Source organism: Plectrocnemia conspersa, unplaced genomic scaffold, assembly GCF_051122295.1.
Source record: "Plectrocnemia conspersa isolate PC_06_02 unplaced genomic scaffold, ASM5112229v1 ptg000013l, whole genome shotgun sequence".
NCBI classification, from domain to species: Eukaryota; Metazoa; Arthropoda; class Insecta; order Trichoptera; family Polycentropodidae; genus Plectrocnemia; species Plectrocnemia conspersa.
The window spans coordinates 18009554-18022201 of record NW_028277177.1 but is presented as its reverse complement, the minus strand read 5'-3'; the positions used below and the strand labels follow the sequence as shown (position 1 = coordinate 18022201).

Genomic DNA, 12648 nt, shown 5'->3' with positions numbered 1-12648 from the left:
ATACATTTAATAAAATACCAGAATATGTTATAAGTTTTCTGATTACCATTATATCAGAATAAACTTCGAATCTATTGTGAAAACACTAAATTTCCCAGAAGTTTCAAAAGTTGGCTACGCTATCCTTACTATTGCAAGTTTGTTTTTGTTCTCGTTATTTTTGCGACCCTCGTATTCAAATATATTTATACAGTTAAGTAACTATATTACCATACTTATAGTTTCATTGAATTGTATTACGAAGTTTTTCACATCGAAAAATACTTTGCAATTTAATTTATATACATGCTTCGATGAAACGAACGCGTCACCTTGAAATATTATATTGCGCCATAAAGTGTCATAGTAATGCGCTTTTCTCATTAAAACAGAGAAATATACCCCCAGGGTCTCATTCCAAATCAACGCTTGTGACCTCACGCGTGCGGCATATTCGGTCGCCAAACTATTTCCGTCAATTCAATCAAATGAAATTCAATAATCCTTCGGTTAAGTTACCGAATTTACTCAAGCCCTTTGAATTACTCTCTCTCACTCTCTCTCAGAATTTCAAGCACTTCTATGGCATAGTTTTGATAATTCAATACAACTAATCCAAACTGAGTGTAACGTCTTGTGTTACGTTTTGACGTTGATATTGTTTTAATTATAGCTACATCTTGGACCAATTGCGGTATTGGATTAAGTAATATTTTCTGAAATGATTTCAACTAAATTTCATTATGAGATAATATATTCTTCATAATAAAAAGTTTTTAAATGAAATCACATAAAAAAAATCACAAACAATCTCAATAATTAAGTTCTTTTTTATATATTTCAGACGATTGATTCTTAATAAAAAATATTGAATAATTAATTAATTAAATGCAATAGGAGTTCAAAGTATTCGGAAATAATAGATTGATGTTGAAATTTTGGCGTATTTTTATGGTGCCATGAATTAGGAATAACGCTCGTTTTTTTTTAAATATTCTATCGCAAAAGCTTTGGTTCTCAATATTACTAAACGTTGTTTACAATATGAATTATCTATACTTAATATTATAAAATTCGTGCTGTAAACCCAAGACTCAAAAACAGAAGGATAAGTTGAAGTTCTACTAAATCATTCCAAAGAACGGTGGCTTCTCGTGGAAAGGTTTTAAAATAATCAGTCAGGAATTTTGCTCTTTATTCTTGATGACAAGACAATTGAAAAACTACTTGTTTAGGGACTGGTAGCTCTAGGGTGAATGACCTCGTGGCCAATGAGACTTAATGTGGAATCTAGTAAGACTTATTACAATATTTACATATGTGTGACGGACGATTATTGGCGAGACGTTTTCTCCGAGCGGTGGTGGAGCTGGCGCAGGTGATGATGTCCGTGTACGATCTGATTTTTTTTAATTTTTTGCGGAATTTCAACGATATTTTAAATAAATATAATTATTATAGTCATTATTAAATGTATTCCTACTATTTTTGTTTCCAAAAGCAATAAAATATTTATATTTATTATAAGAAAAGAGCATTATTATATAATAAAAATTAAATGGTAAATATTTCTTTAGAAGCGCAGGGTAACACCCCCACGGTGTATGACTGAGAGGCAAATAGTAGTGGATTTTAATTAGAATGTAACGGTAAACCGTCGAGCTCGATAGGGAATCTTATGATGCGTTCGGGAGTTCCTTCGCGAGTCGTCTCTTCGCGTCTGTCAGTGGGAGCGGGTCTGCTGGTCTCTTTGAGTAGCTGCTGGTGATTTATGACTTCTTGACTCTGACTTCCTATCTGACTGTCTGCCTCATTGAAGTCCGGGCTTTTATATCCAGGGCCTGCTGGCCAATCGCATATATGCAGCGATCTTCCAGCCAATCGCTGCAGTCGCTTTTTTGATAAGGTACAACTAGCGTCATATAAGGTTTCTGAATTGATTGTTGTTCAGTTAAAACCACATACTATAGCAGAGTCTCTAATTTTACCTGCATGTTGTGATATAGTTAAATTATGTTTGGGGATGAAGCAAAAAAAGAAATAATGAAAATTCCTCGTTCAAATGATACAATAGAAATAAAAATATGTCGGATGATATTGAGAAAACAAAGATGTTTATTACGTAATGAATGCAAATCCCAAGAAGGTGCTTGATCAACGTGTTGTCTAATCTGGATACAGAAAAAGCGTCAGTTAGCATATCTACCATACCCAGTTTCAGGATAATTGTTTTTTTGCGCTCTCCTATTGGTCGAAATTCGGTTTAGATGTTCTTCATTCCATTCTCACTTATTGTAAGTAGTAATATTGATATAAAAAGTCTTAATATGCACGCTAGACAACCGAGCGTTTCCACCGCAACGACGACTGCACGATTTTATTGCTTTTGACGTGGATTCTAATCAGGGACTCCCTTGAATTTGACTAAAAAAATGCATGTTATTTAATGAAATCTGTTTCGTAATGAAATGAAAATATAAAAAAAAACGACCACCAACTCGCCAACTTTTACCCTCCCCTGGAAAAAAGCTGAAATGACGTCCCTGACTCTTTGACAGTCGACCTACTTCTGTGTGGAGTAGCAAACGATTTAAGTATCCGTCGTTTTTAACGCAAGGCTATCTTGAACAATACCATTGCGAGCATGACTTATGACCTTGTTTTCTTCTGTAATTACGCGATGCAGGCGATCACTAATGTCGCCACATAATGCACAGCGAATACACTTGACTTGACTCTTTTTATCATTTTCTTATTGCCCACTCTTGCTATTCAACGCCCCTTTTAGCCGGAATTGCCTACCCAGATTCTTCCAACGCACAATATGTAATAGAAATTCTTCACTGTGTGGTAAAATGAACCGCGCATTTTCTTCGAATAAAATTATCGTTTTTTAGGAAAATCATAATTTTCCCACTACGCAGTGCTTGTTGAACCGCGTTCTAGTCTTGTCTCGTTCACGTCTCAATGAAACGTGGCCAACCTACAGAAAAGGCGTAGTTCAATACCATGACAACGCCAGACTACACGTGCTAAATGAGAATCCTCTAATTCGTCCTCCATTTTCTCCTGACCTTCGCCCACCAGTTTGTTTACGACATGAATGAGTGATCCATTAGCGCCATCATACTATATTATCATAATAATAATTATTATTGACGCTATCGACCTGGAATATCATAGTAATAATAACAACATCGTTACATTTGTGACGCCTAAAATCAATATCAGATATGTCCTTTTTAATTCATTTCTCTACTTTGGAAATGTAGAATAAAAGCATACATAATACATACATGAAAGACTAGTCTTTTAAATCACACGGTCACACGAACAGCCAGAATTTGGTCACATGATTGTCATTATAGTAGCTTGTTTCTATGACTCCGTTGGTGATCATTTAGATTCTTTTTTTGTTTTGCTCAAGATGTAAGTTTTATTTTTAGACATGTATTAAATTTATTTATTAATAAACATGACCATAACAAATTTATCCAATGCGTCAAGATGGACTATATATGATATAAAATATTGTTATACCACACATACATATACAGGTGAGTCATAAAGATCTCCCACATTTTGATGGGATATAAAAAATTAACGGTGATATCTAAAATAAAACTGTATATATTTCTGAGAAGTATTTCAAAAACCGTTTTTGGGTTTTAAAAATCATATCAAACAAATGGTGACCGTTGTTCGCGATACATTGCTTAAGATGTTCCCAGAACTAGCAACTGTTGCACACGGACCGGCAGTTTCTGAATACCATGAAGCATCAGAAAACAATTCTTTGGACATCCGTCTCCAAAAAGGATAGTGATACCGGAGACCATCAGTAGCTAAATCGCGACGGTTTACCCGTCCAGGTCGTCTCTCCTGATGCAGGCGCGAAAGCCAGGCTAGGTAAATCCGGTCGCTCATGGGTCTAATGCGACCGCGGGAGGAGAGCGTGGGCCCAACATTCGCAGTTGGATGTCGGATGAGTAAAACATAGTAAGAATCACTGGTTGTGTTTATACTAAATTTAATGATCAGTACTATGGAGCAGTGGCGAGACATTTCTTATAAAATTAAAGTTGTAAATTCAAATCTCCCACGAACCTAGGAATTTATAATTTTGATATTGGATCGGATTTAATAATTAATATTAATTATAATTTCGATTATATTTTCCTTATTTCAAAGTAATTAATTAACTTATATGATATGAAATTCACTCCTGATATGTATGAAGTTCGCCCTAAAACATATTTTGGTTGTTCTAAGAATACACTAGTTCCTCTCAATTTACTGTAACTACTATAATCGTTAAGCTAAATAAATTTTTCGTCCCAAGCAATACTTCCTTAGATTAACCAGAGTATATGTATAAAAAAAATGTGTATAAAGTGTAAAATGATAAAGATTATTGTCTTATCATTTTATATTTTTATTAAAATTGTTATAAAATTCACATGAATTATATACTAAAATACAATTGGCATAAATTAATAAAATATTGTCATTGAGTTCACAAGTACAAATCAGACCTACTAAAAATGTATACACAAATATTTTTGTGCTTAATAAAAATAAACCACAATTTTTATCAGCAATATTCGTTATCTCAATTATTATGATAAAGACATAGAATAGAATGTATATATAATGTATAATAATTACAAAAAATAAGGCACTTCATTGGACGGCAATTACATCACTAGTACAAAGTACTTTTCAATCATTCTTATAATAAAAATAAAAAAAATTATATAAAACATTTCCTAATAGTAATATTCAATTGGTATAAAAAAAGGCAGATCTGCGATATTACACATAAAATCTTAATAATAATTTAGACAGTATAAAATGATTTTTTAAACTAACAAATCTATATTCAGTTGAAAAAAATTGTGACATGTATTAATTATGGATGTATTTAATATGTTTTTATAAATATTAAATATATATTTCGTTTGTCTCGTTAATCTTTTTACATTTTGTACTATTTATTTACATTAAAAATGATGTAAAAAATCAATAGAAAAGCCTTATGAATGCTATTGTCGAAATGACTGCTACCATGAATGGAGAAACAGTTAATGAATATCCTGAATTGCATTCATCAGACGAACAATAACATTCTTCCCAATATACTCCATTTTCGTAGACTCCCCAATTGCATACGCCTGTCACGCCAGTATCGGCGACTGAAGCACATCTTCGAATAACTTGTCGCCATCGTCCATCCCCTAAAATATGAAAAGGATATTATTAATAATAAATATATTCGGGATGGTGCAATACTTATTAAAGCAGGCATGATAAATAGGCGAAAACAAAGTTTCTTTCTTCTATTATCTCATCAATATAGAAAATATTTTGCGTATATTATTGACAGGTATCAGTACGAATCAGGCATCGGATCCGTAACCAAAGCATTAGCTTAAAATTACTATTAGCAAGAGGAATAGTGGAGGGATAAGTACTGTACTTAGATTAAAATTACTATACCAATTATTACTAATACTGACACCAAAAAATTAGTTTCTATCTAAGTTGACATTTACTAAAAATTTGTTTTCGGAGATATTTAGCTCCGGCAGTTTTATTAATATTTATGTGTTCTTTAAAATCAATATGTTTACTCTATATATTTTTAAGAAGAGCCAGTTAGTTAATATTGAAAACAAACAATATTTTTTGCATAAACTTTCTGAGTACATACAGAATACTTTTTATTGCATTTAAGTGATACTATTGTGAAATATCTTATGAATGTGAACGTGCATTTATCAAGTGATATTAATTAAGCTACATAATTATACTTACATATAAAGCCTCGGTATCCTTGTTGCACGATTTTCATACAAAAAGATCCGGGCATCGGAGAATCTTCATTGTTGCATTCTATAGCAATATTTTGTTCCTTGTCGAACTTTTCATATGCTCCACAACTGTCGTCGCCTTTTGGAGATGCTGATGATGCGCACATGTAGCATCTTACGGCTTCACCTGTTAATAACACAAAGCTATAAAAAGTGACAAAAACCGTTGATTCAAAGGGTAAACATTCCAATTATCGTGGTTTAAAGGTTGCTTATACAGATTAAACGTTTTGTGAATACGTTCCATTCATTGTATGTATCCTTACCTTTCGATATAAATGTAAATAACAGTAGGACAATTGGGAGCAGCGAAGAAAAACGTAAGAAACCCATGACTCGTTCCGCCATGGCACGCCCACTTTTGACGGGTGCGTTCGATTGCGTTGTTCCATTATAGCATTTGTAATAAAACTTAAAAGTGGTTATAAAATTTCTAATCACATTAAATAAATAGTATTAGAACTTTATTTTCTATAAAATACTACTAAATAAATTATTTATATGTGTTTGCTCGTATTCGTTTTTTTAATTGTTGTTATTGGGGTAATACTGAACATTTATTACTCATTCATTTTGATTCATATATATTAATTACGTAATTGGTGTGTCGTAAATAAAAAATATACATTTTTTTAATTTGTTCTAGTATTTAAGTAATATCACTGATATTTTTGCGCGCCATTTCGAAATTTGTTAATATGAGGAGGCGCATATTCATGCTATAATATTAAAAATATTATGCTTCAATAAATTCAACTGATTTTGAGCAGAAAATTTCGGCAGCCTGATGGATGTGAAGGACAGAAAAAGAATTACGCTGGCTAAAAAAAATATAGGAAATATCTACTAAAGTAATTTTCCAGAAAAATTATATGAAAATCTATTTAAAACTACAGTAGCTTAATAATACAACATATTTTGTCTTATAGTAATTTTTTGCTCCCCTTGTGATACATCTATACCAACAAACTGCACTTAATCCCATTTTCAACGCAAAATTGTATGCAAATACTTGATTCCGGCATTTTAAAAATAAATAAATGTCCGAGCTTGACAAAATGCGTCGATAGTTACTGGCTACAAGTGTGCGGAGACTGACGACTGGCTGTCTAGTGCGTGGTCTACCCAGGCAGTCCAATTCATTTCTATGCGCTGTTGGTTTCTGGTTGCTAGCACCGGACGCTACGGCTGCGGCAGCCAGAGCAGCCATGGTTGCATACAGTGACTAATATTTTATTTCCCAGTTTTTTGGCATAAAGCTATTTACCTGGTTATCGATTTCTTCCTTCCTTCTCTCACTTTCCTTCCTCTTTATTTTATTAGAGAAAAAAAAAGAAACATTTTTTTCTCTATAGCCATAGGTATAGTAATGGTTGCATAGTGCACAGTCTACTCATGACAACCAATACATTTTTATGCGCTGTCTCTGTTTTTCTGGCTGCGGCAGCCAAGTTGCCTAGTGCGCGGCCTATCGTATACTATAGCTCTGATTAATTATAAAATAAAACAAATAATTTATTTTGATATCCAAGACACGATAGAAATTTGCATGCGTAACTGTTTTGCAACTCGAGTTGCAAAACAGTTACGCATGCAACTATTTGGTGACCACATCTGTGTACGGGAGTGTGTCCGCACACGAGCCGACTAAAACCAAACCGATTTAAAATCATTCAGCAACTGGTTGCATGCGATCTTTTTTTCTAGTCACAAAACAGTTGCGTTGCATGCTTGCACGTGTCTTCACAAAAATCTCAAGAAATGAGTGAAGCGGCGAAGTCGTAGATTGTCGTTTACGCTTCAAAATAACGTTTTAGGCAGTGCCTCAATTTCACCAATATATAATATAGAAACCATTATAAGATACATATATGTATAATAGTTAAAAATGTAATGTTTACTTCTTTATTGGAGTTTTGTAATTTTGTATTTGGATCAAAATAATAAAAATCTTACCTCAGTCAATAATATTCTTTCTTCTGCAGTCACACATTCCCTCATATTTGTGTCCATCTTCTTTATGGAAGGAGTAAGCATCGTCAACAATTCCAGGTAAGAATCTTTGGACATTTTATAGAATGCTATAAACTTTTTGTCTGTTTGATTCAGCTGTTCTGCTGCTACAAATGTCTTCTTCATCTGAACTACTATTTGACATTTTGTGAAAAACAGCTGTGTGACTACAAACTTATAGAGAACTTTGCTCCGAATGATCCAGAATCAGTTGCGCTCGTGTGCGGTTTAAATTTGATTGCAAACTGGTTGTGTGCGTGACTAGTATGCAACGAATTTGCAACTCGACTTGCAAAACAGTTGCTCCGTGTACGGAGGGCCTTACAGTTACGCACGTGCGAACGCACCGGAGGTTGCTAGTGGATAGAATTCGTCACGCTACTGTTACTAGTGCCGCCTAGTTTTGACTATAATAAACCTGAATAAATACATATAAATAGGCCTCTTATAATGTCTTTGCTGATTTTATAAGATTGTTAAAAGTTTTTTCCTCCTTTTGTCCTTCTCGAACACAAATGTCTGGAGTGACATTTTTATTAGCTTCTGCAGCAACCCCAGATTAATACAAATTACCGAAATGAGAAATTACGTTTTTAGCGTCTTCTCTTGATATTTTCAAAATCTGGTCACCTTAGTTTTTAAGAAAAATGAATTTTATTGTTTTGTAGTTGAAGCACAAGGACCGCAAAGACCATTTAGTATCATTAAGTCCTTTTATATTTTTGTAATTCAAATCTCTAAAACTGTAATCAGTAAATCCCACTGATATGTGAATGAAGGAAAAAACATAAATGTTTCAACAAATTGGAACTAAATTGCTCATCCCCCTAAAACTGCTGCTGCTACTATTATGGAGTAACTCGTTAAAAAAAGCGTCGACTTCTCACCTTGGACATTGCAGCATACAGTTAACGCTATTTTTTATCAGTATTAGCTCCAGCTTTAAGAAATAAAAACATTTTAATACCAAAATAGCATTTTATTTTTACAAATCTAAAAATCTTTGATTTAGTTATGTATACACAAACATATAAAAATCTAAAAACAATAGGTGCATTAACAGAAAAATATATATAAAAACATATGAACATATTGTATATATGAGGCACTTTTTCATACGATCATTCAGCTGAAACAATTCATATCGTGCAAACAGTCGCATTATATTTTTGTACATAATTTAACTAAACTACATATGAAATATTTTAATACACATTTGGTTTTACAATAAGGCACAATTAAAAATAATATAAAAAAGTAGTATATAAAAGTACATGTATTTAAACTTAAAACTTAATTGGTGTATAAGATCGCTTTTTAAAAATTCAACATGGAATGCTGATAATATTCATTCAACAATCACAATAATTATTATAAATTGGTAAGTCACGCGTTAAGTTGAAATTTTTTCATATAAAATGGACGGATTATAGTTAAATCCGAATATGGATTATACTTATCTACTATAAAAATGTATAAAAAAATTAATATCAATACTCATGGCTCATTTAAGAATTAATATCAAAGTATTTTATATGAAGACCCCAAAGCAAATATATGAACCGACATTTTTGTCAAAAATTATTAAATAATAATGAGTACAATAGCATTACTTGAAGATGGCTAGAAAATGTAGAATCAGCAAGTAAAGCATATGTTATTAACTACACTTACATAATTTACAGCAAGAAATTGTAACTATATGGTTATGTTATGCATGTCCTTCATCAAAACATCATTAATTATTCCTAATGAATTGGCCTTTTAATTTTTTTAAATATATCTACGCACTATCAAAGAGAAGACACTACATAATTATTCAGTTTTAGTTTTGGAATTAAATATTTCCTCAAAAATCGAAAAAGTAATATGTCATTTATTATTAATCATTTATCAGCAAATCTTTAAATATCACAAAACTACGTTTATGTTAGTTAACATTCTTGCCTTGGGGTGGTCATATGTATAAAAATGTATAAAAAACGAGATTCAATTCAATATTCACATTGCAATATGGAAATAATTATATTATATTATATATTGAGGGTCAACAAATGTTACGTTGTAAATATAATGTTACAATGTCTTATTTTAATCAAATCAAATAACTTTATAAGTCAGTTAAAACAGAAAAGTAAATAATTAAGTTGGTTGCTGATTACAATAACGTAATCTGCAATTCTTATTTTCTACATTATCTCTATGATTCTTACTTTGTTTTAAATTTTCTGATTAATGCCAAAATGTATTTGGGCTATGCATTTTTTTTTCTGTAAGCACTGCCAATAACTTTATCGGTTCCGTATCCTTACTTTACATTTATGGCAACCTTACATAAATAACATTTGTAAAAAATATTTCTATATGGATATTAAAGTTCATCTAATGGAAAAAAATATAATTCCATCATTGAAAATAGTGGGCATAAAAAAATGATTTTATTTTTTGTTAGGTTGCGATTTTGTTACTTATGAAGTATCGTTTGTCAACCCTTGATATGTATATATAAAAAACGGAATAATGCAATTAATTTTACAATACTAAAAAAATTCATCATCCAAAGGATAATAAATAAAAACAGTTCATTCATACATTAACATGATGTAAATAATTTAAAAAGGGGTATTAATAGAGGTATTGATAATATCCACCCGTTGATAAGTCTCGAGATGGGCGCAGAATTGCATCCGTCTTTGCTGTTGCAGGTGCAATACTCCAAAAATATATTGTACGTTCCAGATCTCATGAGGCAAAAACGCTCATCGCCCTGAATGCCAGGTTCGCCTAAATGAGCACAACTGCGATTATATCTCCACTTTCCGTTCACTGAAATAATATTTTCACAAATTAAAATTTATATAATAGCTGAGATTTAGTGTTGCGAGAAATGTCAATAAGTAAGTAACAAATTTCTTACACATTCAGGTATTCGATGGACAAATATACCCAAACATCAAGTATGTATATAAATATATTTAGTGCTTCATACATCAAAGTAATAAAAAATCAACAATAAATTCCGTGCGATTAAAAATATGTTGAGAATCAATGGCGTTGCGTGAATTGAAATAGTGTACAATTAACTTAATAATATTTACAAGGATAGATCGAAAATTTTTTTTTGCCGTTGCATTCCTGTGGGTTTTTCAGGTAGTGCTCCCAACATCTGGAACGGGTACAGGGTTTACCCTGAATAAGTGATACATAAATAATAGTCAAAAAGCTTAATTATTGTGATTAAATAAATTGGATTGCAAAGGGTTGAACTCAAACGCAACTCAAGTCTAATATGAAGACGGACGATCAAAAATTCGTAATTTGCTATGACAGAAAAAATGGGCGAGCGCTAGGGCTCCCTCTATCTGGGCCATGTACTATTTATAACAACGGATACACAGCGTCCAATCAATAAACTTCAACTAAATGGAGATACATCGAGCATCGGCCAAGACTCGGAAAGCAGCTGCTTCCCACTTCACCGCAAACTTTATTAAGTCTAACTGTAAGTCTGTAACGATAGTTATCACACTAATTGTATGTGATTCTAGAATTTATAAGCTAAATAAGTTTGCCTTTTTTAACTATTTAAAAAAATGAAGTTGTGAAACATTTGCTGGTTTGACTCTCGGACATTCATTGTATTGCAATTTTATATTCTGTAAGTTAAATAATAATTTTTATAACTAATGGCGAGATTCATTGAGAGGCGCCACCATCTTGCACCAGCTGTTCCTGTTGCGTTTTTATCTTATCAACATTGATTGAATTTGTACCCTATTGACTGACATGACCTCATATTTAAGTTGAGATGTTAACCTTTTTGACGCATTTTTCTGCACAGCGTTGGCCGAGAGCCTGGCAAATGGCTCAAATCAGGTTCTTTGCTACAATCCATTATGGGAACGGTGCTGTTATCGAAAGGATCTGCACATTTAGGATCAAGATCAGATCTACACACCCAACATTTGATGCACCAACCTAAAAATAAAATTATGCACAATTGGAGACTTAATTAAATAACTTCGGTGATGACAAATGGGCGTGGCTTACCGGAAGAAATTGCGGTGAAAAAGAAAACCGCCAGGAATAAATGCGTAGCAGAAGACATGGTGATGTCCCGTTTGCCGAATAGATATCAAAAGGTAAACCAAACTATCGATTAAACATAGGATTGCAAAATTATTGTATGTGTAACGGCAGGCGCGCCTCACATAAACAAGCAAGCCGGCAGCGCTGCCAACGATGTAGAAAAAGACGCAAGTCGTAATATTCAATATATTGACCATTAGCTTAAAAAAAATACTATCAACAAAAATAATATATTATGTTGTCTAATGATTAGCTAAGCATTTTATAAAGTCTAAAATGAGATAATGTGAATTTGCACTGGAAACAAAAAGGGAGTTAGTAAGCGACGAATCATAAAAAACATTTATATATAATTTTTATATGGTACTCATAACATAAAATTAAGAGGGGTTTAAATTATTTATTAATAATATTTTTTTAATATCTCTTTATCTACAATCTATCTCTAGCGAGGACAATAAGCAGGTTTTATGTTACCCTGAATTGGCTCGTGAGGGGAGAAGCTCACTAGCTATTTCCCGTAATCAACTAGTCGAGAAATTCGTTTTGAATTTTATTAGAAAAATAAGAAACAGATCCCTTTTTATTATTAGTAACGTGTTTCGCAATCGTCGTATTGTATCGGATTATTGATTCTATTCGATTTTAAAAAATCCTGAATTATGTCTCGCACAAATTAAAATCACATCTAACA

General features: G+C 32.3%; 2 protein-coding genes across 2 annotated transcripts; both read right to left on the bottom strand.

The window, feature by feature from the left end:
• Window positions 1–4393: 4393 nt before the first annotated feature.
• LOC148227472 (uncharacterized) lies at window positions 4394–6254 on the bottom strand. The gene is made up of 3 exons (XM_088201223.1): window positions 6119–6254; window positions 5797–5979; window positions 4394–5216 (listed from the first exon to the last, which is right to left on the bottom strand). The coding sequence occupies exons 1-3, from the start codon at window positions 6198–6200 to the stop codon at window positions 5002–5004; spliced, it is 480 nt and encodes a 159-aa protein (XP_088057349.1). The 5' UTR covers window positions 6201–6254; the 3' UTR covers window positions 4394–5001.
• A 2575-nt stretch (window positions 6255–8829) lies between these two features.
• LOC148227471 (UPAR/Ly6 domain-containing protein crok-like) lies at window positions 8830–12082 on the bottom strand. Its single transcript, XM_088201224.1, has 3 exons — window positions 11916–12082; window positions 11682–11843; window positions 8830–10691 (listed from the first exon to the last, which is right to left on the bottom strand). Exons 1-3 carry the CDS (start codon window positions 11971–11973, stop codon window positions 10459–10461), a joined length of 453 nt encoding a protein of 150 aa, XP_088057350.1. The 5' UTR covers window positions 11974–12082; the 3' UTR covers window positions 8830–10458.
• Between the last annotated feature and the right edge of the window lie 566 nt (window positions 12083–12648).